The 27257-nt window shown below is 42.1% G+C and overlaps 1 protein-coding gene across 1 annotated transcript in view; it reads left to right on the top strand.

The window, feature by feature from the left end:
- The window catches only part of RNF121 (ring finger protein 121), a 75290-nt gene that overhangs the window by 45527 nt on the left and 2506 nt on the right, over positions 1-27257 (top strand). The window contains exons 4-6 of the mRNA XM_065945987.1: positions 7223-7377; positions 11101-11208; positions 14051-14171. Of these exons, the coding sequence (XP_065802059.1) occupies positions 7223-7377; positions 11101-11208; positions 14051-14171 (384 nt within the window). The remainder of the gene's footprint in view (positions 1-7222; positions 7378-11100; positions 11209-14050; positions 14172-27257) is intronic.

The following is a 27257-nucleotide window of genomic DNA, read 5'->3' as shown; positions in this document are numbered from 1 at the left end:
GTGCTCTTTCCATAGAGTACTCAACCATTTTTTGAGATTTCCAAAAGTTTCAAGAGATTGTTGACGGTTCTGCCATAGTCATTTCTGTTTTTAACCCCCTCCCCCCCCCACCGAGTTTTCCTTTAATGACTTTTGCCCGTGTCCTCTTCTTGGATTTCAGTATTTTCACAATCATCCCCACTTTGGTCTATGTTGTTTATGCCTCCTCAGGGTTCCCCCTAACTTGGTGACCAGTGCTGGGAGGCAGGACTCGGGAGACAGAAGATCTGGGTTGGAAGCCTAGCCCAGGACTTGATGTTTGGTGTCCCTGTAACTCAGTTTTCATCATCTATTCAGAGTCTAATCTTACTTGCTCCTTACCTCCCTCAGGGATGTTAGGGGAAGGAGTAAGCCTATGCCTGGAAAAGTATCTATCCTATTTTTAAAAGATCTCAAAGGAGAAGCTTTCATCATCCCTGTATGTTACCAAATATAGTATCTTTTCAGACTCCTGTCTCCTGAACTGCTGTTCCCTCCTGTAATGGATGAGTGGCAGAATCTCATACCTGGAAATCTTTAAAGTACTATAGATTTTTCTCAGACTGAGACAATAAGAGGGTCACTAGAATGTGGCTAGAGAATGCTGACTAAGATGGTAAAGGGTTGTAATCCACTTTCTGTGAGAAAAACTTTCCTCCTCAGAATATAATTAAAAACTCCTAAGTGTGATCAGCCTTCTCTGAGCCTTGCTTACCTCTTCAGGCTCATTTCTCACACTTCCCTCAGGTACCTGTGTACTCTCTCAAGGATACCTTGTTCCCGCATCATGATGCCTTTCTCCATTTGCACTTGTTGGACCACCCAGGACAGAGATGATAATTCCGCCACGTTGGGTGGGGCACTTCTGCTCTGCTTTCTTGGCCACCAGGATCTACTCCATTATAGCACTTATTATACTACATTATTGCTGTTTCTTCTCAGTAGACTCCTCCTTGAGAAGCTTTTGTTTATCAACTCTGAATTCCCCAGTCCTTAGCCTGGTGTCCAGTAAATGCCCAGCAAGTGTTTGTTAAATGACTGCTTGAGTGACTTTTACCTGAAGAGGAGAAGACTTGAGGGGAAAAGACATAATTTTGGGTATTAGGAGAGTAGGCATAAGAAATAGGGAGTAAATATACTCTGCACTTCTCTGAGGGACACGAATTTGACCCAGAGGCAGAAGGTAGACAAAAGGCAGGTTTTTTAAGGTCAGCAATAGGAAAGAACTATCTAGCACATCTTTTATCACTGGAATATCTGCTTCTTATGATAGGTTGACCATTTTCCAGGGGTGTGGTAGGAGGTAATTGCCAACCAAGTTTTTGCCCTTTGGAATATTCTAGCAATGTGTGGGGTGTTACCAGGTCACCGAAACCATGCTGACTGTATCTGCTTGCTGGGCTTCTGGATGATCTTCAGATAATAGCCATGCCTTCCTTTAGTTTTGTCCAGGCCTGTTATCCCAGCATCTTCAGCTGTTTGTTATGTGATTTGGTTTCCAGACCCTTTGTAATCCTGGCTACTCTGCTGTGGTCATGTTTATTCATCAATGTTCTTTGTATATTGTGGACCTAAAACCAGATCTCAGGGCCGAAGGATGCTTTGACAGAGCAGAAAGCGGTAGAGCTACTTGCTCCTTCATTCAGGGTTTATTCTTAGTTACGTAGCATAGTGTTGCCTTGGCTTTTTGATAATGACCCTGTTGGCATATATTCCCTGGCAATTTGTAGTCAGGTGAAACCCCTGGATCTCTTTCATGTGAGCAGCTCCTTCCCCATCCAATACTTGGGCAGTTGGTGAAGTTTCAGCCTGAAGTTTTGGTTCTTCATTTCAGCTTACCAGATCACAGAATGGTAGAGCTAGAAGAACTGTAGGAATGAGCTTCATTCATTTTGGATCTTGTTTCTGCTTTCCATGTTCACTGCCTTGGTGCTCTCTCCTTTCTCCCAAGCTTTGTGCTGCTCACAGTTTGATAAGCAGATCCTTTGTATTTTCATATGAATCATTCATGACAGTATTGATCAGAGCTGTGGAGCATATCCCAGACCTTCTTCCGGTTGACCTCTGTCCATTTAGCAGTGTTTTTTTTTTTCCAAGCTGTGAGTCTCTTACTTTGTTGTGCTATCTGGACTTGTTGTTTTCATTTCATCTTTGGTATTCCTCTGCAGTCAAGCATAGTAGGTGATCTCTGTTCCCACAACATAGGAAAATAAGAAGTGAAGGGAATACTGAAAGTCAGAAGTGCCTCTGGCAAGGGATCTAGCATCCAGAGAAGGATGTAGTCTGGCAGCTCTTTTTTGTCTTCATGAATTACAGTTTCTGAGATGAAAGAAATCTAAACAAAGTCCATTTAAATAAGGGTTAGGTAACTCTTACTGTAGCATCTAGCAGCATCATGTTAACTGTGTAGTCTTGTGGAGAGGTAAGTGGGATGTTGCTATTCTTACCTTCCAGATCAGCAAAGCTGGGATTGTCTCTTGGCAAATGTTTGCTGAAAGAATCAGTCAGTCAGTTTCAGGCTGGTCTTCACTTCAGCTTCATATTTGCAGATTCAGGGAAAGAGGATGAATGGCTTTTGCACACACATGTGCACTTGCATACACACACACACACACACACACACATGCACAAACATCATAATGAAACCTCCTTCAGAACCAGCTTTGCTTGTGGCTTCCCTTGTGACTCAGGTGGTAAAGAATCCACCTGCAATGTGGGAGACCTGGATTTGATCCCTGGGCTGAGAAGATCCCCTGGTGAAGGGAAAGGCTACCCACTCCAGTATTCTGGCCTGGAGAATTCCATGGACTATACAGTAGCAAAGAGTAGCAAAGAGTCAGACACTACTGAGCAACTTTCACTTTCACTTTCACTTTTCAGAACCAGCCAGAGCGCTGCCATTTCTGGCCAGTCTCCCCTTGACAGCTTCTGCCAGCACTGCTGCATCTCTCCTCTGAACTCCCATATCAGTGCTTGATGCTTTGCATGACCACCCAGTTCATGCATTTATGTCTCATTACCCCAGATTCTGGAGGAGAGGTTAGAGCCATGGCTTCCCCTTGTTTCATGCCTTTCATAGCGTCAGGTATAAGCATTTGGTTAAACAAACTGTTGAACCAGAGTGTTGCCACCAGATGGCACCAGAGTCCCTGCCATTAGTCTTGAGAATTTTAAGTAACTTTGAACCATTTATTGCCAAGCTAGCCATTAAAAATGCCTTCAACTTAATTTATTAAGCAGAATGCCAGTAGATACTACAGTAGACACAAATTAACCAGGCAGAATTGTTACTTACCATTTTCCCCATGGTAGACTGTTGTATTCACCCAGCCCCTCTGCCTGCCCCTTGTCAGGCACTGGGCTCTCACCCCAGCAGATGCTTTCAAGGCCCTGAACAAAATCTGGCTTTCAGACTTCCCTGGCAGAGAGTGTCTTGATACCTCACCACTTTTAATATGTGGATTATTTTCATTACCTCATTGCAGTCTTTGCTCCTTTATATATGTGACTTTGTGAATCTTCAATCATGTGAAGCCCTAGTAAGAGTTCTCATTTATTTAAGCAACTGTGCTTACTGTGCAGCTGTGCTTATGGTTTTATACACATTGTTGCCATTGAAATATTTTTGTTTTTAGTCACTGATTCATGTCTGACTCTGTAACTTCTTGGATTCTGCAACTCCCAAACTCCTGTACCTGTGGGATTTTCCAGGCAAGAATACTGGAGTGGGTTTCTAGTTCCTTCTCCAGGGGGTCTTCCCGACCCAGGAATTGAACCCATGTCTTCTGCATTGCAGGCTGATTCTTTACCATTGAGCCACCTGGAAAGCTGCCATTGAAATAAAAGAGCTATCATATTGAATCCTTACATTATATTTATTACATTACTTGTATTGAATTCTTGCCTTGTTGGGTACTGTTCTGAAAGTTTTCCATTCATTAACACATAATCTGTATAGCCTAATGGAGTAGATACTGTTAACCTCATTTATACTTCAAAAAACTGAGGCTATCAGAGCTGAGTGACTTCAGTAAGTAGCTATATTGGGATTCATATCTAGATCTTTAATTCTAAAGTCGCTAGTCATTTCAGTATATCATTCTACTATATCCATTTGATCTTTAATGATTTCTTCTTCTTTAGAAAGGGTCTAAAGTTTTATTGAGTAATTAAGGGTTTGAGCTATGTTATTCTCCTGCTGCTAGACTGTTAGCTCCTTGAGGACAGGAACTAGAAGTCATGTTTATTTCTCTTCCCATTAAATGCACAGTAAATACTTGATGGATGAGTGAGAGTGAACACTGCCTTCACTCTCCCAGGGAGTCTGAGATACCAGGCTCAGATAAGGTCTAACAGAACCTTAGTGTGCTAGAACTTAAAGGGCTTTGAAAATCAAGTCAAACCCTCCTTGGGGTGACCTAATGATTTGGAGGCAGATCAGAACTAGAATCCAGATTTGCTGGGCTTCTACTGGGACATCTGTTTTGAAGAACCTAAAGTGAATGTGAAAGTCGCTCAGTCATGTCCAACTCTTTGCGACCCTATGGACTGTGGCTTGCCAGGCTCCTCTGATCATGGAATTCTCCAGGCAAGCATACTGGCGTGGATTGCCATCTCCTTCTCCAGGGTATCTTCCTGACCCAGGAATCAAACACAGGTCTCCTACATTATAGGCAGATTCTTTATCAACTGAGCTACGAGGGAAGCCCAGACTTACTCCCCATCAGAACTTGCTATTTATTGGTGATGGGGAGTGAGAAAGAGGCTGTGAGGGCAGGCTTGTTGTTTTTATGTAAAAAGCCAAGTTTTTGGAAAAGCTGGAACTAGACAAGAATTCCTGTTCTTTCTCAAAACATATGTGACTGGACCACATGATTGAATTCTTCTCAAGTCTCTGGTCCCACTGCTTTATAAACACCCCCATGAGCCTGTCAAAGCAAATGATGTGAAGGCTGAAAACCATGCAGCCCTTTCCACACCCACCTTCATTTACCCTTTTTTAGTGTCATGATTCTAGTTGCCTAGTTTAAATAATCTGCAGTTGTTTGTTGTGATGCACTTTTCTGGTCTCCTCCATGTATCTCCTAGAATGTCACATGGAGCATTATTTGGGTAGCCATTTGTTAGTACGTCCTGGTGCCTCCACACTTTTTTTGTAAGGCCAGGATTTTTTTTTTCATATAACTTTTATTTTTTAATAACTTTTTATTTAGTATTGAAATATAGCCCATTAAAAATGTGTGATAGTTTCAGGTGGACAGCAAACGGACTCAGCCATAAATATACTATGTGTTCATTCTCCCCTAAACTCCCCTCCCTTCCAGGCTGCCACATAACACTGAGCATCGTTCCATGTACTACACAGTAGGTCCTTCTTGGTTATCCATTTTAAGCATAGCAGCATGTACATGTCCGTCCCAAACTCCTTAATTATCCTTTTCCCTATCCTGCCTTCCTTATAAGGCCAGGATATTTTAGAATGCTTCATTCAGGGAGTCAACTGCAGGTTCCTGTACAGTGGAACTGGTACTGAGGCAACATTGTTCACTGACCAGTGGGCAGACAGCACTAGAAGCTCTAAGGCAAAGTGGCTGATCACCATTCTCTTCCTCGGTCTCTCTCTTTTAAAATATATAAAATAACACTAAAAAACTAAGGCTTTTTCTTGCCACAGAGCAGTCCATAAAAGAGTAGTAACTAAACACTAAAAAGATGCTTTAAGCTGCACTTTCCAGTCTGATGTAGCAGTGGAACTCCTGAAATGTGACTGGTCTCTTTTGAGATATATTATAAATATAAAACATCAGATTTTAAAACCTCATTACAAAAAAAAGAGTAAAATGTTTCATGGGTAGATTATATTGAGTACATGTCAAAAGGGTAATATTTTAGATGTATTGGGTTAAATAAAACATATTATTAAAATTAAGATAATCTGCGTCTCTTTACTTTTTTAAAGCATGGCTATTATAAAACTTAAAATTACACATATGACTCATGTTATATTTGGACTAGGCAGCACTGGTCTAGAAATCCTCAAGAGTAAACATTTCCTCAAAAGATTTCTCTTCTGTGGAACTTTAGGATGCTAGCTACTATTTTCCTCTCTATAGCCACCCTCCCTTTTAAAAAAATACATTCTTTGATTTCATTTAATACCAGGAAGAAACCCTCTAAGTGCCAATTATCTTTTTGTTACCTGCTACTTACCTGAGAAGAGTGCCATCTAGTGACAGTTGGGTGGTTGGGGAAGGAGTTAGAAGACTTGGGGAAGCAGAAGACTGGTGTTGGTCCCAACTTCTGACTTAGAATCGTTTTATACATTTGGAACGCCTTAGCTAACAAGTCCAAGGTGGAAGGACGGAAAGTAAAATAGATACTCTTATCACAGAAATGTGCCTCCCTCTTAAGGTTCTAGTCTTACTTTCCCCTCATTTATCTAAATTCATTGAGGATCTATCATGGGCCAGAGTATGGCCTTGTCACTGCTCTCAAGGAGCTTACAGTAAGGTAGAGAATGAATTCAAACCTAGCCTCATACTCTAGATAAGCCCCGTAATGATGGTAGAAAGAAAAATGCTTTTGGAGCATTGGGAAGTCATGACTTTTTCTGCCTAGCAAGGAGACTGAAGGCTTCATGTGTCTCTCATGTGATACTCTCAGGCTGAAAGGCAGGTGGGAAGGATGTTTTAGATTAGGATACCTTGATTGCAGTCGTGGGGAGTGGTAGAAGATGATCCTGAAACAGTAGTTTGGAGCTCCATGGTGGGAGGGAGATATGACTGCTTAAGGATGTTGGGTCTAAGGATGTCAGATCTTATCTATAGAAAGGGGACCTCAGAGAGTTCTAAGCAGTAGAGTGACGTGTTCACAACTAACTGTGCTCCTGGGAAGGATAGGTTGGAGCAGAGACATTGAATTCAGGGAGACTTAATAAAGAGGTAATGGTCAGCCAGGTAAGAGACAGCAAGGACTCAAATGGAAAGGAAAGAGTAGGTACAATGAACAGGTTGGGTGGGGAAAAGGTTGGTGTCAAGCATGGTCCCAGAGTTTCTAACTTGGGTCACTAGGAGGTGCTTTTATCCAAAACTGGAAGCACAGAGAGGATTAGGCTAAAAGGGAACACAAAAGATATGCTCTGGATTTGTGGATGGAGCTGCAGAGGGAGCTGGCTAGAGCTGAAGTGCTTATGTTTGTGTTTCAGATGGTGACCCTCTTTCAGATGTGGGTTGTTCCCCTCTATTTCACAGTGAAGCTGCACTGGTGGAGGTTCCTCGTGATCTGGATCTTGTTCTCCGCTGTCACAGCCTTTGTCACCTTCCGAGCCACCCGAAAACCACTAGTCCAGACAACCCCAAGGTGAGAATTTAGCCAGTGGGTAGTGGGAAGGAGCCAAGTTTCCTGAAACTAATGGGTTGGGATGCATGGTAGGTGGGTGGGCTTAAACTGAAAAAAAAAATTGCAGTTTTTATCTGCCAAGATTACTTGGCACACAGCCCCACCAAAACAAGCTGATTGGGAGACCTCCTGCCCCGTTCACAGAATAAAACCCCCCAGATATTTCCCTGTAGCTTACCTTAACGGCCTATTTACATCAAGGTCTGTTTATATTAAAAGCTAACAATATAAGTAAGCAAATCCTGGTCCTCATGGTCTCGTTTTAAGTGTTGTTTTCTTCTGTGAACTCTTCTCTGATCTCCGAGTAGATTTTTTGTCATTCTTTTCCTAGTGCCCTGTAGCTTTCCTTCATAGAACTTATCACAGTTTATGACTAAATATTATTTTAAGTGTCTGTCTCCCCCACTAAACTAACTGAGATCAGGAACCACATCCATGTTGTTTGTCACTGTATATCCAGGCTCTGCCAAAGGGCCTGGCACATAGTAGCCTACTCTGAATTCTTGTTGAATGAATGAATCTCAGCACATTTAAACTGGAGAATTATAACAAACAATACTTCCATCTTTGGGCATAAAGTAGCCCCTTCCTGTATAATTCTTTGTATTTCCAAATGCATTTCTCATCTGATCCTCCCAACCAGCTTGTGAGGTCATTTATATCTATGCTTGACAGAAAAAAAAAGAGAGATTTTCTCGTTCATTCATTCAACAAGCACCTGCTCTGTGTCAGGCCCTGTGCTGAGTGCTGGGGATACAGAGCTGAATAAGACATGGTCCCTGCCCTCAAGGAGTACTCGTTTTAATGGAGGAGATGGACAAGAAAGCAGCTGTTTCAGTGCAGTTGGTAAGTGCTGTGAGACACGTGTGCAGGTCCAGGAGAGCCTAGCAGAGGAACTGGCCAGTCTCAGAGTTGTGACTACCTGATCCAGAGACCTCCAACTTGAAACTTACTCTTTTCCCCATGCTTCTTATGTTCTGCTTTACTGCCAGCCTTTTCTTGGCCTTTTAAGTTTTATTCTACAAAGTAAAGTTTACCTACAAGGTGAAGTCAGTGATCAGAAGCACCTGTCTGGCTATGGTAGTTTGTTGTTATAGAGAAGGAAATGGCAACCCACTCCAGTACTCTTGCCTGGAAAATTCCATGGACGGAGGAGCCTGGTAGGCTCCAGTCCATGGGGTTGCTAAGAGTCGGACATGACTGAGTGGCTTCACTTTCACTTTTCACTTTCGTGCATTGGAGGAGGAAATGGCAACCCACTCCAGTATTCTTGCCAGGGCCGGAGGAGCCTGGTGGGCTGCCGTCTATGGGGTCACACGGAGTTGGACATGACTGAAGTGACTTAGCACAGCAGCAGTTTGTTGTTACTGTTGTTTAGTTGCTAAGTCGTATCTGACTCTTTTGTGAGCTCATGACTTCAGCCCGCCAGGCTCCTCTGTTCATGGGATTTCCCAGTCAAGAATACTGGAATGGGTTTCAATTTCCTTCTCCTAGGTTTCTTCCCTACACAGGGGTCAAACCTGCATCTCCTGCTTGGCAGGCAGGTTCTTTACCGCTGAGCCACCTGGAAAGTCTCCTACATTAAAAGCCTACATTTAAATATACAGGCTCTGGAGCCAGATGGATGTGGATTGGAAACCCCCAGCCCTGCCATTTGTTAATTATATGACCCATATGACTGCATGTTTCTCAGCCTTGAATTCTTTATCCCTAAAAAATGTGATAATAATTGCTATCTCATATAGGGTAATATGAAGAAAGGGTATAATAAAGCATGTTAAACATTATCAGGTAATTTAAATATCTTAGCTAAATGACTGAAAATATGTTTATAACATGAGAGGTTTTCAGTGATGATTAACAACTAGCATTCAGTAATGCTTTACAGTTTCAAAGCACTTTCATAAACTTCCAGATTTATTTATGCAGCATTTATTGAGCATGTGTTTTATACACTAGGAAATGGGCTGTGTACAGTCCAGTGAGAAAGGTAGTAAGGGATTCCTGTTTTAGGACTTAATATACTTGTCTCAAGTTATTATCTGGGGTTACCCAGCTACTAAACCTCACTTCATCCAGCTTCCTCCTAAAATGCTGTATCCTTTCTGCTGTGTCTCACTCCCAGCTGATCATTGCAAACTCTGGATGGTGGAGCTTCTGTGGTCTTTGAAAGTGGACACTGCAAGGTGTTTGGGTCCCTTTGCTAACCTGAGAAGTCATTACACCCTTGCTTAGTTAGCCACAGCAGGGAGGCCCAAGCAGGGACCTTGAGCATCTTCCCTGAGGCTCAGCAGAGTGACAGTAACCTCGTTGGCTCTCAAGAGCCAGACAGACTTGCTGAGTTGCTCTTTAGCTCGCCTTGCCGGTAGAACAGTGGCCTATGATATAAGGTACCTATGTCCACAGCATTTAAAAGGCTCTGGTACATTCTGGGAACTGTCTTTCCTCTCCGAACCTACTTGCAGTCAACCAACCAGATTCCATACTTCTTTTCATTGGATCCTAGGGAGCGTGGCTCCTCTTTCAGGAGAATCTCTACACCCCCATCCAACCCCCACTCCCCAGCCCACACCACCATCACACACACACACACACACACACACACACACACACACACAAATAAAGGTATTGAGTGCCTCCTTCCTTATCCCTCAGGAGAATCTCACACTCCCATCCAACCCCCACTCCCCAACCCACACCACCATCACACACACACACACACACACAAATAAAGGTATTGAGTGCCTCCTTCCTTATCCCTCAGGAGAATCTCACACCCCCATCCAACCCCCACTCCCCAACCCACACCACCATCACACACACACACACACACACACACACACACACCCACACCACCCCACCCCACCCCCAAATAAAGGTATTCTTTGAGTGCCTCCTTCCTTATCCCTTCTCCTCCAAGGGGGAAAAAAATTCAGAAGCAAACTCATTAGACATCATTCATTTTGTTATTGTTCTATGGGTTAGAACAAAGCAGTATTCAGATTAACCATGCCCAGTTACAAAAGCCTGTAGCTAATTCTACCTCTTATTCATCTCTCCTTGAATCCTCTTTCCTGACAAGAATAACTGTTTCCTTCTGAGCATAGCTGTAGTTAATGGTTTTCACTTCCTTATCCAGCTGACCTAAATTTGAGATGACATAGTTGTCTGAGGTTAGGCAGGCATTCTTTGTTTGATGTTGAAACCTCCTTTAAAAAAAAAAAAATAATTGAAGGATAATTGCTTTACAGAATTTTATTTTCTGTCAAACATCAACATGAATCAGCCATAGGTGTACATATATCCCCTCTGTTTGGAACCTCCCTCCCATCCCACCCCTCTAGGTTGATACAGAGCCCCTGTTTGGGTTTTCTGAGACATGCAGCAAATTCCCGTTGGCTGTCTGTTTTACATATGTTGAAACCTCCCTTTAATGCTCCCTTTTCTTCCCTTGGTGTGAGACCGGGAAAATACAAATACAAAAAATACCTCCCTGGTATGTGGAGGTGTTCTGCAGTTGAGGGGGAGTGATCAGCCATGTATAGTAACTACAGTTGCTCAATATAAGTCCTAAGCAAAGAGCCTAATGTCCCCATTGATGTGAGAGAAAGGACTTCTGGTGATCCAGAGGCTCCTAGGCCATGTTTCTGTGTCCGCATTACTGACTTTCTCCCCTTTCTCCAGGTTGGTGTATAAGTGGTTCCTGCTGGTCTATAAGATCAGCTATGCCACTGGCATCGCTGGCTACATGGCTGTTATGTTTACCCTCTTTGGTCTTAACTTGTTATTCAAGTGAGTACCCTTTGCTTTTGTTTTTGCTAGTGTTTGGGGAGAAGGAACTGGTGAGATGTACCTTTGTTCCTGGGTACATCCTGAGTATTAGCAAGAGGAATATGGCACTTAGGATAGGCGACTCGGGCTGTGGAGGATGGGAGGATGGGTGACCCCTCTCTGATTTTGTGCTGGCAAAGAGAAAGGAATGTCTTGATAATACAGAGTTAAGAGTCTCAAATCATTGGTTGTGCTTTCTAAGAATTTATATTTTAATGGAAAACTATAATAACAAAAATAAGCATAGTAATGATTATAGCCAGTTACCCGTAACTCCATCACCCCAACAGAACCATTTTCCTTTTTCATGTGTGTGTTGTTTCTTAAAACATCCACTCTACCTTAGTGGTCTTATGTTCAAGGAGAGTAGAAGTTGGCAAACTATGTCCTATGGGCCAAATTGACCTGCCTTCAATTTTTATAAAATAAAACATTTCTCCCGAAACACTCATTTGTTCACACATTGCCTGTGGCTGTTTTTGCAGTAAAACAGCAGAGTTGAATAATTGTGGCAGAGACTTTTAGGGCGATAAACCTAAAATACTTACAATCTGGACCTTTACAGACAGTTTGCTGACCCCAGGCTAGACAGTTGAACTAATGAAACAGTTGGTTACACCTGGCAGCAGATCCACCTAGAACGATACAAGACCGGAAATAACAAGGCAGTGCCTGCTGGAGTCCTTACAGTAGTCCCAGGGCTGAGATGTGAGGGAATGAGACCACACAGATGAGTCTGGGAGCCACCCAGGCCCAGAAGCTGCACTTCTCCAAGGAACACATCAGGTGTAAAACTCCCTGGAACCAGATACTATGTTCTAATCACAGATGAGGTTTAACATAAGCACTGTTGCTTTGTAACACAGCTGACATTCTGCCTTTAAGAGATTTCTCAGGAGGCAGAATTAACCTGTGGACTTTTAAGTCTTGCTCCACTGTTGGGGCACGTAGGTTGTTTTTCAGTGTACTGCTGCCACAGATAACATTGCCGAGTTGCTTCCTTAAGGATACACGACTAGGAGTGGGATTCTGGCTGTTACTTCCTTTTGTTGTAAGCTTTTCAAAAGATCTGATTCAGCATACAGGTCCCCTCCCACCCCCCTGCTTATTAGAGCAAAAGCCAGATAATCCTGTCCTGGACTCTGGGACAATGACTATGACAATCATAATGACTCTGGAACTGGAGGGTACAATAAGTAGGGTAGAAAAGGGTAGAAATGTGGTTTCCTGGCTGAGGGAATGGGGGCTGTAGGTTGTGGGTCTTGAGGAATTCTAAGCCTGGGACAGTGTATTGAAGCTAGAGATTTAGGATTAAAATTTAAATTCATGACCGCTGACCTCTTCCCCAAACCGAGTACACTGTAGGCAGCAGTTTCTGATACTGAAAGACGTCAGTCCTACTTTATATAGTGAGAGGACAACCACGGAATTCTTCCTTCCAGGTGTAGTATAGTTTGAAAGAATAAATAGGTGCCACAGATACTTATAGGAATTTATCAGTGAAGAGTCATTAGGGCTCATCAAAGAAAACCCAGATTCCAGATAGCTTCCTAACCTTTGTGATTAAAAAAAGTAAAAACCAAGATTCTCCATGTTTTAAAGGTATTTATTCTAGAATTATAATTTCTTCTTTGATAAACTACATAAGGAGGAAAACATACTTGAGAATCTTGACCATTTTTATGCTGCTAATTAGGTTAATTGGTGTAAGACTAATTTATCAAATTAGTAAGTTAAATATTACAAGATTGGTGGGCAAATTCAACTTTCTGAGATAAATATAATTTACAGTCTTAAGTGAACATATTCAGTTCTTCATACAAATGTTTTAACAAAGATAGTTTTCTTTAATAAACATTTGAAGACTCAAGTTTGCAAATTATTGGTCCATGAAGTCACTAAAACAAACTTCCTAATATTATAGGCATATTGTCCTTATTAAGAAGATTTGGACCAAAATTTAACTTTGGTGACATGATACAGAATATGTGTAGTTGCAACATAAACTTGTATGTAAGGGATATGTTTATATTTACTAACTGTATCTTTTTTTTCTAAAGGTATGGTTAGAAAGGTTTTTTTTTTTTGTAAAAGGTCAAATAAATATTTTAGGTTTCATGGGACAAAAGGCAAGATTTAGGATGGTTTATAGGTATTTACATAACAAGAGGGAAAACGCCTCCCTACCCCATGTATTTGCCTGGGTGAACTGTCTCAGATGGTGGCCATTCTGTGTGTCCACTTGCCAGCAGGTGAAACATTCTCTAAAGGAGGGGCCTGATGGGGGCGGGTGAGCATTGGGATCAGTTTCAGTCTGCTCCAGTGACACCCAGAGCCTGCTGTGCTCTTCCCTCCTTTTGAAGGGCTTGGCCATTTCAACTTAAGCAACTTGCTGGAGGTGAGGCAATTCATTAGTGAGTTGCTCACTTCCAGACCGAAAATCGCCCTGTTTGGTGTGCAGTGGTTGTCAGTGGTGGAGTCCTCAGTGTGTAAGTGTGAATCAGAGCAGAGCCTAGGCCGCTGCAAGGCATGGGCATCAGTCACAGGAGGCAGGCACTGGAAACCCCGTGAGGAAATGGGCAGAAGGGGATACTCTGACTTGGTCTTCACAGCTTCTAGTCCTAGCCTGTCAGGAGGTGCCCACAGACCATATGCAAACAGGCTGGACTTGGTTTTAGTTTGCCAATACTTGCTCTACTCTTGAGGCTTCTAATTTTAGGCACTGCCTATGTGTCCCAGAATAGTAATGCAAAGCAAGTGCATCTCAGGGCAAGGCTTATAGGCCATACTGCTTCCCTTACAGGATCAAACCTGAAGATGCCATGGACTTTGGCATTTCTCTCCTCTTCTATGGCCTCTACTATGGTGTTCTTGAGCGGGACTTTGCAGAAATGTGTGCAGACTACATGGCATCGACCATAGGGGTGAGTTCACCTGGGCTTTTATTACTGCCTCCTGCCACCTTCAAAGAGTTCAGGATAGCATCTCTTGTTTGATGGAAGAGATAAGCCATACAAAATCCTTCAAGATGTGAGTGGTATATATGGAGATTCCCTCTTTAAAATTTGGAAAGCTAGATCTCAGAGGTACCCTGGAATTTTTAACTCTAAGCCATAAGGTAAAAGTCACTTTACCCTACAAGAAGTTGAGAGTCACTCAACAGATACTTATTTAATGTCTCCTGTGTCCCTAAGCACATCTAATGTGCTTAGATTAGAAAGGTGCACAAAAATAAACATGATTATTGCCCAAATGGAGTTTACTGTCCATTGGGTATTAAAGTAATGGGTATTAAAATAATTTAAAACACCAATAAATTATATATGATACATTATATTATTCATAATAATATATAACAAAGTTATATTATTAGAAATTATAACTAATAAATATTATCAAGGGAGGTTCATGATACTATGAACAAATACAGTTAACAGCATTTGATCTAGTCTTGGGGCTCAACAGTGGCTTCCCTGATGTGACTTTTGAGCTGACCTGAACAATGAGTGGGAGTTAACCAGATGAAGTGAAAAGTGAAGTGTGTACCAGGTAGAGGAAATAGCATGTGTAAGAGGTCTGTAGTGGGAGAAAAGGTGAGAATTTTGAGGAACTAAGGCTAATGTGGTTGTGGGGCTGAATTATAGTGGAAGTGTCTAGAGAAATAAAGGCTAGATGAGAAAAACCCGTATAGGCCAAATGAAAGATTGTGATTTTTATACTAAGAATACTAAGGGGCTAATATAGAAAATGGTAACATCATATTTGTACTTGGAAAAGATCATTCTGGCTGCTTGGGTAGAGAACAGATCGGAGAGGGGTCCACAGATCAGTGTGACCCACTATGACTATTTAAAGAGACAGTTGCAATAGTTTGCACAAGATGAAGGCAGCTTGGATTAGCGTAGAGATGGTGAAAAGGAAGAGAAGTGGACTGAGAGGTATTTTGGAGGTAAGTTTGACAGTACTTGGATATAGATTGACCCTGGGGACTGAAGGAAAAAACAGGAAGAAAAGAAAAGTGGGTACCAAAGCTGACATTTCTGACTCAAGCAACTCCTTGGATACTTCACTGAGATAGGAAATGCTGCGAGAGGACTAGGTGGAGACCATGCAAAGATTCTTCAAGCTTAAAATATAGGTAAAGTCTAAGAAACCCAACTCAATATCCTTACTCTTTTTTTTTCCGCAATGGAAATATGTTTGTTGTTTGTAAAAATAATGAGTTCTTTTTGAAATTGTGTGAACAACACAGAAGTGCTCCCCATCTTGTTATCATTCCATTAGACCCCGCCCCACCAAAAAAATATTTCCAAGTTTAATAGACATTTCTCCAGTTCTGTGCTGAAATAATTGTGACTCTGGTGTGTGGGGGCTGAAGGGTATTCCGAAGTTCTTTCTAGGTCGAAGTTTGGCAAGTTGGAGAGAAGTCCTAGAACATCAGGGAAGTGGGTTCTCCTGGTGCCTCCACATACAAGTCCTAGCTTTTAGGCAGGAGATATCAATGGAGACCAACTGAAAAGAACAAGAAAGGCTTGGCACTGACTTCATGTGAGGCACTTCAGGACCTCTTGCTGAGCTTGTGGCAGTTTTGCAGGTGCGACCTCTTGGCTGTGCAAATTTGTATGTCACAGCTGCTATGATCTCATTTGTGCCTTGGGCTGGTAGGCTTAGGGCAATTCAAGTTAAACAGAAGATTCAGCTATCACCTTGGGTGTGTGCTCTAGTCACTCAGTCATATCCAGTTCTTTGTGACCCCATGGACCATACTCTGCCAGGCTTCTCTGTCTGTGAAATTTTCCAGACAAGAATACTGAAGTGAGTTGCCATTCCTACTCAAAGGGTTCTTCCTGACCCAGGAATTGAATCTGCGTCTCTTGCGTCTCCTGCATTGTCAGGCAGATTCTTTACCACTGTACCACCTGGGAAGCCCTATCACCTTGCGTAATGTCAACCAAGTACAGTTTTGGGTCTGGGACTTTGTGTGTCAGTATCATGGGACTCTTTATCTTTCCTATAATGGATTAAATAGAAAACAAAGTGTATTGGATTTTAGACAGCTTATTAGATTCTTTTCTGAACAGCTGTCTCATGTTTTAGCAGTATCTCACTTTCTCTTACTTAGTTGTGTCTTCAGCTGTTCATTCAACTAGTTCACTCCCTGAAGAAATTTCCAGACCCTAGATTGTCTAATTACTCACTTTACTTTCAGCAGCAGCTATTCACGAAAACTGTTTCCTTCGGTGGCACAGCCAGCTTTTCAGAGAGTCTCTTACTGGAATCCTGTCCTTTACCCTCTAGTGATTTCTTCTTCTTTTTCTATTTTTACAGGACCAATTCTCTGATTTTCCCAAGTAGTTGCCAACTTTATCTCAAGGTTATTATCAGCTGCCAATTTAAATATAGCCTTTATTCCCTCCCAGGTGGGTCCCAATGACTAATCTGCAGAATCCCTTTTCTGTCCAGGTGGAGCTAAGCTCAGAATTGATCACCAAGTTAGCATCTCCTCTGGGAGATGGAGTTATTACATTGGCCTCTGCAAGATGGGATTTGGCCTGGGCCTCTTCCCATGTTCTTGGGAAGGATTATTGGGTACTCTAGTGATTGTAAATGATAATCCTTCATAAGATAATTCCCTAATAATAGTAAATTCCAGCTTCACCAGGAGACCTGGTGGGAGAATTTCTCGTTAGGGGTGGAGAGTGCCTCACACACTAGCTCTTGACCCCTTATATTCTCCTTCCTTTCATGGAATGTCACTAGTTACCCCCACCACTCCATGATAACAATCTGTCCCAAGGGTAAACCACATACCTCACTGTACCTCTTAGCACAGAATGTAAGAATCAAACAATCACATTGGACTTTATTAAAGAGTTGAGGATGAGAGCAGGAAAATAAAGTGTGAGCATCTGAATGAGGTTGATCTGAAGTACCAGGTGGCCTGCTCTCGAGGGCTTTTAGGCCCTGCCTCATCCAACTCAGCCTGTGTCAGTGTACTGGGTGTCATCTTAGCACCCACAACCTGGAATCCACACCTGAACAGTGACTGTCCTCCAGATGCCAACACCCAGAGCCTGTGTTCTTGATAAATTTAATGCTGCCCCTCCTTTATACCACAGACTAGTCTTCTGAATCCTATTATCTTACCTGATAGCTACCTCTCCCCTAAGTAATTGACATTGAGAAAGGCTTTCCCTTTGAGAGGAGCCACTGTAACCAACTGTCTCTTTCAGAGGAGTCACTCTGAAAATTCCCGTCCAACAGAATGTGACCTTACTGAAATAGCAGTTTGCTTTTTCCCCAGGGTCCCATCCTGGGGGTCATAGGAATACTAGGATGGCCTGTGATAGTACCGGGTGAGTCACCAGGAGTTAATTCATTTAATTCATTTTTCTGTTTTTAACTGTTTTCCAGTTCTTTTGGTAAATATTGATGAGATTTAGTAACAGGTCTTCTGCTAGGGCTCAGGATGCCAGCAGATTAGATCAGATAGGAATATGGGAGAGGAGACTCCAACATGAGATTAAAGGGACCTACCTTAGAATTCTCTCCAACCCTGAGAATTTCAAAGCTGTTGTTATTTCTGCCCACTTTGGTCAGATGGGCCTTGGTCTGCTCAGAAACACGTAGGCCCCTGAATCATGACAGCCTGAATTTCAAGAATATTCCTGGGGTTACTCTGGTGGTGGAGTGGTTAAAAATCCACCTGCCTTTGCAGAGGATACAGATTTGATCTCTGGTCCAGGAAGATTCCATATTCCACAGGGCAACTAAGCCCCTGTACAACAACTACTGAGCCCATGGACACCTAGAGCCTGTGCTCTGCAAGAAGATAAGCCACCGCAATGAGATGAGAAGTCCAAGAACTGCCACTGTAGAGTAGCCCCCGCTTGCCACAACTGGAGAAAGCCCATGTGTAGCAACAAAGATCCAGCACAGCCAAAAAATTTAAAGCATAAATAAAGAAGTTAAAAAGAATATCTGTGGTCTTGAAGCCAGAGTCTGATCAGTGCTTTGGGGAGGGTAATTTGAGGAAGTCAATAGACAGCAGCTTTCTACTCATTCATTAGCCAACTCATTCATTTATTTATTCAAGCAACAGTTATTTATCAGTAGTCTACAGTGCACAGAATGTGACCAAGTGCAGCCTTTACTAGCTTCATTGCTCACTTTCAGTAGCAGCCCTAGTTTTATTTTTAAAAAACTGCTAAAAATACACATACCATCTTAACCATTTTGAAGTGTACAGTTCAGTAGCGTTAATACATTTACATTGTTCTTCAGCTGTCACTATCCATCTGTAGAGCTCTTCATTTTGCAAAACTGAAGCTTTATACTCATTAAACAATAATTCCCTAATCTCCGCTCTCCCCAGCCCCTGGCAACAATCATTCTGTCTCTATGAATTTGACCACTTTAGATGCCTGACATAAGTGAACTCATATGCAATATTTGTCTTTTGTGACTGGCTTATTTCAGTTAGCATAATATCCTCAAGGTTTACATTTGTTGTGGCATGTCAGAATTTCATTCCTTTTTAAGGCTACATAATATTTCACTTTGTATCACATTTTCAGTTCTGTTTATTTTTTCATAGTCTTTTGTATATTTGGTGATCACAGCTTCTATCCCAAAGAGTCATAGTTGATTTTGGAGCTGTACCAGTCAGGAACTAGGTCTGATTCATCTCTTGGTCCCCCTCTGGGAGTGGTTTGACCTAAAAAAAAAAAAATCTGTGATTAATTAATTTCACAATTCCTAGAAATAAAACTATGATGTTTTATAGTTGTATTAAGTATTCTTAACTCCTTTTACACTACTCTACGCTACTCTTTTTAGTTAGTGTAGAGTAGCTCTTTGTTTTGCCTCACTTGGAGAAATTTGTAACTGTTTTGTTGAGTCAGTTGATTCAAGGGACTCTTGGATGAAGTCTGTGTTTTCCAGCTGGTTACTGTGAGGTCATAAGCTTGTGACAGTCAGTTTAGTTTCCACTCACACCCGAAAGTCATGGAGGGGTGGGGCAGTGGAGCGTTGGGAAATAGGCTTATTTCTGGGACTTCCTCCTCTGTGGGATTGATTGGCAGGCAGGGTAGCAACACATTGTGTTGCATTAGGCCTGGTGTCCCAGCTCGCATTTTCTGTCTCCTGAGCAAATTGCTGTGCCTCAGACTTCCTACTTCCTGGAGCCTCAGTAGCCCCAGATAATATGAGGACAGGGCTGGCTACCCATTCATCTGACTTGAAGTAGTAGTGTAAAAAGAGCTGGGGGGTCAGAGTCAGACCTTGTTTCAGATTCTCCTCCACTTTTAATTATCTGTATACTCTTGAACAAGTTGCTTTACCTTTCTGATCTTCTTTTCTTAGCTGTAATAATATTGACAGCCTTATAGAATTGTGGTAAGGAGCAAATGGGTTAATGTCAAGCACTTTGCAGAGTAGCCTGGCCTATGGCAGACACTCAGATGGTGATGATGATAGCAACTACTGTTACCTACTGTATAGTCCTGCTGTGCTACATATTTTATACCTAATCACCTGGAGCACAGGGCCCTTGTAGACATAACTCAACACATAAAGCAAGACAGACAAATCATTGACCATGATTGCCAGTTCCCTCTTGATGCCATCTTTTGTCTTAAATCACCTTCAACCACTCTGTGGTATGGAATCTCCTCCACTATAACCCTGGAAATGGGTATTTTATTCACTTTTTCAGAAAGTATTTCTGAAGCCAGCTTGAACTGACAGGGAGCCAGCTGAGCCCTGCCACCAACTGTCTGGCCTCGAGTGAGGCTCTCCTCCCTGGCCATTAGTCTCCTCACTAGTTGGAGGGATGGACCAGAAGAGCCCTCGAGGCGTCATGACACACGTTTCCTGTGATGGTCAATGGTGTGGGTTAGAACGCCTGTATCCTGAGCCACTACTACAGAAAAGCTTCTGTGCAAAAGGAGAAATCTGACTCTCTTCATCTGGAGCGCACCCTCTCCCACTCTGAGTAACCTCTGTTTCAAACCTCCACTCGTAAACCTCTTAACACCCCTTCCCTCTGCCCTTCATTCTCAGCAGACGATCTTGCCTCCTATTTTCATGAGAAACTAGAAAGCAAACAGGAATCCCTCCCAATTCCTGACACCGTACCTACAGACCTACTTCTGTCTGCACCTATCTTCTCCTCCTTCCCTCCAGTAACAGTGGAGTAAGTGTCCTTTCTCCCCTCAGAGACCAGTTCTACCTGTGTTCTAGATTCCACACCTCCTGCCTCCTCAGGGACCTGGTGTACCATTGACTTCCTTTCTCACCTATGACTTCAACTTCTTCCTCTACTGGGTTCTTGCCTATTAATCATTTAAATATTCTTTTTGAAAAAAAATGTCCTTTCTTTGACACACTTTCTCTAGCTACTAAGCCATTTCCTGTCATTGACAGCTAAATTTGTGGATAGTTTCTGTTTCCTTTTTGATCACCTTTCACCTACTTCCTGATCCATTCTAATTGACCTCAAGTCATACCCTTCTTCTGAAGTGACTCTTACTCAGATCACCAGGGACTCTATGTCACTTATTCTGGGGGATTGATTATAATCTCAGCAGTCAACAGCACAGTTGACTCAGCACTTCTTTCTTCTTACAAAGGGTTCCCCCCCACCCCACCCCCGCCTCCCCACAGTGGCTTTTGTGACATTACCCTGTCCAGGTTTTCTTTCTCTCTGTTATTTTCTGTCTTCTCTGCTAATTTTCCTTCCTGTTAAATGTTACTGTTCCTATGAGCTGAAGGTAAAACCATCTTCTCTGTTCTTCACTAGTTATTTCCTCTCTTTTTCCATGACTTCCAGATCTTAATCCAGAACTCTGTTCTGAACTCCAGGCCTTTCCTAGTCAGCTTTCTCTTTGGTATCAACAATCAGTCCACTTCTCCCAATTTTTATTGCCATCAAATTAGCCCAAGTTATCACCTGAGCATGGGAGAAGGAAATGGCAACCCACTCCAGTATTCTTGCCTAGAGAATCCCGTGGACAGAGGAGCCTTGGTGGGCTGCTGTCCATGGGGTCACACAGAGTCGGACGTGACTGAAGCTGCTTAGCATAGCATATCACCTGAGCATAGGCCCCCATCATCCGTTGCATTTAAAATATTGTAACTGTCTCTTAGCTGGTCTCACTGAATCCATTTTGGCCTCATCTCCAATCCATTTTTCACATGGAAGACTGAGTAATCTTTTAAATAATACGAGTCTAAAATAAAGCCTTTAGATGACTTCTCATTTAAAGTCCAGAATCCTCCATTTTGGCCATAAGGACTTACTCTTTTCCTCTTTCTTACAGATTTCTTTCAGTTTCTCAAGTGCATCAGGTTCTTCCTGCCCCTGGCCTCCTCCCGTCACTTCTGCCTCTCTTCATCTCACTGACTTCTACTCATGCCTCACCTCTCAGCCTGAAACGCCACTCCTCTGAGGAAGCCTCCTCAGATGACCTCGGCTTAGTTAGGAACCCCTTCACTGCAGTGTTCTTTGATAGCCTTTTGAACGCCTTTAAAATAACTAATTCTTATTTTAGCCTTCTAAGTAATTAGTTCTCATTTTATGTACATTTAAAAAAATTTTTATTGCCGTATAGTTGACTTACAGTGTTGTGTTAATTTCTTCTGTACAACACAGTGACTCAGTTATATATATATATTCTTTTTCATATTTTTTCCATTGTGGTTTGTCACGGGATGTTGAATATAGTAGTCCCCTGTGCTATACAGTAGAGCTTTGTTGTTTTGTCATCCTATATATAATAGCTTGACTCTGATAATACCAAATTCCCATTCCTTCCCTCCTGTATCCTCCCTACCCCTTGGCAACCATAAGTCTCTTCTCTCTGTCTGTGAGTTTGTTTTTGTTTTGTAGATACATTGATTTGTATCGTATTTTAGATTCCACATATAAGTTTTGTTATATGGTATTTGTCTTTCTTTTTCTGCCTTACTTCACCTAGGATGGTAATCTCTAGGTCTGTCCTGGAGATTGCTGTGAATGGCATTGTTTTGTTCTTTTTGATGGCCGAGTAATATTCCATTGTGTATGTATACCACATCTTCTTTATCCATCCATCTGTTGATGGATATTAAGGTTGTTGCTACGTCTGGGCTATTGTAAATAGTGCTGCTATGGACATAGGGTTGCATGTGTCTTTTTGAATTGTAGTTTTGTCTGGTATATGCTCAGGAGTGAGATTGCTGGATCACATGGCATCTCTATTTTTAGTTTTTGAGGAGCCTCCATACTGTTTTCCTTAGTGATTGCACCAATTTATATTCTTACCAACAGTAATTCTTACCCTTCTCTCCACACTCTGTCCAGCTTTTACTGTTTGTAGATTTTTTTGATGATGGCCATTCTGACTGATGTGAAGTGATACCTCATTATAGTTTTGATTTGCATTTCCCTAATAATTAGCAGTGTTGAGTACCTTTTCATGTGCCTATTGGTCATCTGTATATCTTCTTTGGAGAAATGTCTGTTAAGGTCTTCTGCCCATTTTTCCATTAGACTGTTTGGTTTTTTGTTCTTGAGTTGTATGAGCTGTTTGTATTTTTTGGAAATCAAGCCCTGTTGGTTGCATCATTTGCAAATATTTTTTCCCATTCCATAGGTTGTCTTTTTTTTTAATGGTTTCCTTTGCTATGCAAAAGCTTATAAGTTTAGGTCACATTTTTTTTGTTTGTTTGTTTTTATTTCTATTGCCTTGGGAGAGTGACCTATGAAAACATTGTTATGATTTATGTCAAAGAATATTTGCCTATGATATCTGCTAGGAATTTTATGGTGTCATATCTTATGTTTAAGTCTGTAAGCTGTTTTGAGTATTTTTGTGCATGGTGTGAGGGTGTGTTCTAACTTCATTGATTTACATACAGCTGTCCAGGTTTCCCAGCACCACTTGCTGAAGAGACTGTCTTTTTTCCATTTTACATTATTGCCTCCTTTGTTGAAGATTAATTGACCGTTGATATGTGGGTTTTTTCTGGGCTCCCTGTTCTGTTCCATTGATCTGTATATTTCTGTTTTTGTGGTAATAGCACACTGTTTTCATTACTGTAGCTTTATGGTATTGCCTAAAGTCTGAGAGCATTATGTCTCCTGCTTTGTTCTTTTTCCTCAGGATTGCTTTGGCAATTCTGGGTCTTTTATGGTTCCATGTAAATATTAGGATCATTTCTTCTAGTTCTGTGAAAAATGTCATGGGTAATTTGATAGGGATCTCATTACATCTGTAGATTGCTTTGAGTAGTATGGCCATTAAATGCCAGTCTCCCTTAGCTGTAGGTTTCCTGAGGACAGAGACCAGGTCTGTGTTTTTCCAACATTTTAGCGTAAGAGCTAGTCCAGTGACTGGTACCTAGTAGGTACCCAGTGTATCTGACGAAAGGAAAGAAGAGTTTGAGTGGCTTGCTCAAGATCATCAAGATAGTAAGTGACAGAGGATGGAGGTGCAATCTGTCCTGACACGCTGTGTGGCCCCTGGAGCGCTTTCCACACTGAGGCATCAGGCTCTTGAGGCTAAAGCGGAATCTTCCCGCCTGTACTTTACTTCACTCAGCTGGAGGCCTCCTCATACAGTCTCAGGGGACTCTGCGAACTGTTGGTTGCTGGGACCTTCCTGACTTGACAGACTCATCTGATAACTTTGTTGAAACATTGTGGGATTTGACCCTGCTGACCTGTAGCTGCACTAGCTTGCAGGGAGAATGGAGAAACTAGAACCCTAATAGAACTTTGCCTCTGTGTCCCTCCTACTCTCATCACCTCATGCAGGTTCTGTCTGATGCTATATCCCTGCCCCAGTATCCTGGGGCAGAACTTGGAGTGGTTTGAGGTTAAGTTCTTCCTCAGAGCTCTCCTGTCCTAAGTTGGAGGGTTCCCCTTTCTCATTGCCGATGCCATGGACTCGAGTGAGTGGTGGTGTTTCTGTGCTGCACAAGTGTGCAAGGATTTGGTGCCAGAGCTGGGCTCACACTTCTTGGTCTCTCTTTTCGCTGTTCAGTTGATGTGCCTAGAAATACTCAGGCAGGCACATTCAGAGCCATCAGCCTCTTGAACTCTGGTGGAGTCTCTCTCAGAGGTCCCTTCAGCACAAACATTCAGATTCCTGCCTTGGAGAAGTGCTGCTAGTGGGCTCCCATGGGTTTGGCTTTACCCTAACTCTCACTTATCCTTTTGCACCCTCGATACACAAATCAGAACCTTTTGAATTATTGGCCCTCACTGAGCTAAGTAGCTGCATTTCTGCAGTGTTCAGATGTCAGTGGACATCTTGGGTAGGACTTGGGTTAGGAGTCAGGGGGTCTGGGTTCTCATCACAGCTAGTTTCTTTCCTTTCTGGGCTTTGGTTTCCCCAGCGATGGGGCTGCTCTGGTGTTCTGTGACAGTAACAAGCTCACCTTGGGCCGCTTCAGACATTCTTGCAAGATGGTGACGGAGGGTTGAAGGTAGGAAACTATATTCATGGATTCTTGGGGCATCTCTGCCTTCTACCCCTGAGGACTTTGGGGAGTCAAGAGAGGCCATTTCTCAGAAGGGCTGCTTGAAGTCAGAGAAGCCCCATGTGGAGTGGAGGTTGTGGCAGATGTAGCTGTGTCCTCCCTACTCCCTGTCCCAGCTCCTTCACGCCCACCCTTCTTCCACTGTTGTCCCTCAACCAGCTAACAGTCTGTGAAGTTTTCAGAAGACACTTGCTTGGAAACAAAAAACAGAGCAAACTCAAGTAAGGAAAATAACAATACAAAAAAGGCTAAGTATAATCTATTTACCTTTATAGGTACAGATCAAATTGTAATAATAAATACAGAAGCCTTTTAAAGAATTTTACAGTTTTGCAAGATATGAAAGTTCTGGAGATGAGCTGCAGATAAATGTGAATATACTTACTGACATTACCAAACTGTATACTTAAAAATAGTTAAGAGGGTAAATTCTATATTATGTGTGTTTTACCATCATTTTTAAGACAATGAAAAGGAAAAAATAATATTTTCAACAAATAAAATTCAAGTCTTTTATTCTTGGGATCAAGGGGAAATGCTATGTAGCTATTGAACAATAAACCACCCAGAAAGTATGCAAAATTTTGAATTTCTTTTTGGAGCATGGAATTGCTAGTCTCTGTGATTAATCATGGTAATAAATAATCTTTTAAGGTATGGGCATACCTTTTTTTATTGTGATTTGCTTTATTGCATGTTGCAGATAATTTTTTGTTTTGCTTTTTGCAAATTGAGGGTTTATGACACCCCTGCATCAAGCCAGTCTGTCAGCACCATTTTCCAACAGCCTTTGCTCACTTTGTGTCTCTGTGTCACATTTTGGTGCTTCTGGCAGTATTTTGAATTTTTTCATTGTTATTTGTTATGGTGATCTGTGGTCTTGGATGTTCCTGTCATCGTTGGGTTTTTAGACGTAATGCTATTGCACACCAAGTAGTAAGTAGATGCACAGTGTTTAAATGCACCGGGAAACCAGAGAATGTGTGTGACTCACTTTGGTGTGTCGTTCTGGAGTGGAGCCCACAGTGTCGCTGAGGTTTGCCTCTTATATATGTTCACTAAGGAAAGTTTGAGTGCAGAAAAGTGGGCAAAATGAAGAACACCCATTTATAATCCTACTACCAAGACATCACTGGCGTGAATATTCTCATACATTTCCTTCTGACCTTTTGATTGATTTGCTTGCTTGACTTTACATATGGTACCAGCAGTACCGTGCCTCCAATTTTGCACCCTGCTTTTGACACTTGATGTTGTATCTCAAGCTTCAGTTGACTCACTGCCTGTCTAGCCCCTTGAGTGGGTGCCACAATTTATTGAGGCATCCTTCTGTTGTTGGTCATTTATGGTTCTTTTCATTTCTTTGCTTGTTTTTGTTTGCTTTTTTTTTTTTTTTTTTGCTTTTTTGGGAAAGTATATGTAGCATAAAACTCACCATTTTAGCCATTGTTAAGTGTGCTATTTCCAAAATTTTTGATCATCCCAAACAGAAGCAATAACCCATTTTCTCCTCTCTACCACTGGTTACCTCTGTTCTATTTTCTGTCTATGAATTTGTCTATTCTAGATATTTTATAGAAATAGACTCATGTATCAGTGCAATGTTTATCTTTTTGTGTCTGACTTGTTTTACTTAGCATGTTTCCAAAGTGCCTGCATGTTTTGGCATGTATCAGAACTTCATTATTCTTGTGATTGAGTAACATTTCATTGGAGGGATAGACCCCATTTTGTCTATCCACTCTTCTGTTGATGGCCACTTGGGCTGTTACCACCTTTTAGCTATTTGTGATTAATGCTGCTAATGATCATTGGTGTACAAGTGTGTGGTTAGGCCCGGTTTTTATTCTTTAGGAGTATTATCTAAGAATGGAATTGCTGTGTCATATGGTATTGCTATGTTTAACTTTGAGAGGTTGCCAGACTCTTCGCTTCTTTAGTTATAAATAACATTTAAATGAGTATCTGTATGCATGAAGCTTTTTTGATATTTTTTAAAAAGAAATTTCTTTGAATTTCTTAAGGCGAAGTTAATGGGTTAAATGGTGTGGCAGTTTGAGACATCATGCCAAATGCTGTTCAGATGGGTTGAAGCTGTTTTACTGCTGCCACAAGTGCCTGAAAATGTCCTTGTCACCCAACCACCATTGCACCAGGTGTTTCACTGGTGTGCGTCTTGGAGAAGAGATGTTGCCCATCTGAGGGAACCACAGTGTGGCCACAGAGTGGCTTAGCTGACGTCGTTCCCTGTCAGCAGCCCTGAACCCTTCTCCCTGCCCGTCTCCTTGCCCTGATGATGACCAGACCAGTCTTCAGGTTCTGTCTGATCTGACTTCCCAGCCCATCCCATCTCTGGTCTAGTCCCCATCTGCCCCACAGAGATGAGGATGATTGACAGTGATATTCTCCAGCTCGGGATCCTCCACCTGCCATGTCACATTCTCTCCAGAAGACCCCAGGCCTCGCTGGTATCATCCCACTTT

Source organism: Muntiacus reevesi, chromosome 9 (assembly GCF_963930625.1).
Source record: "Muntiacus reevesi chromosome 9, mMunRee1.1, whole genome shotgun sequence".
NCBI lineage: Eukaryota > Metazoa > Chordata > Mammalia > Artiodactyla > Cervidae > Muntiacus > Muntiacus reevesi.
The sequence above is the reverse complement of the archived record's forward strand: the minus strand, read 5'-3'. Positions and strand labels throughout refer to the sequence as shown.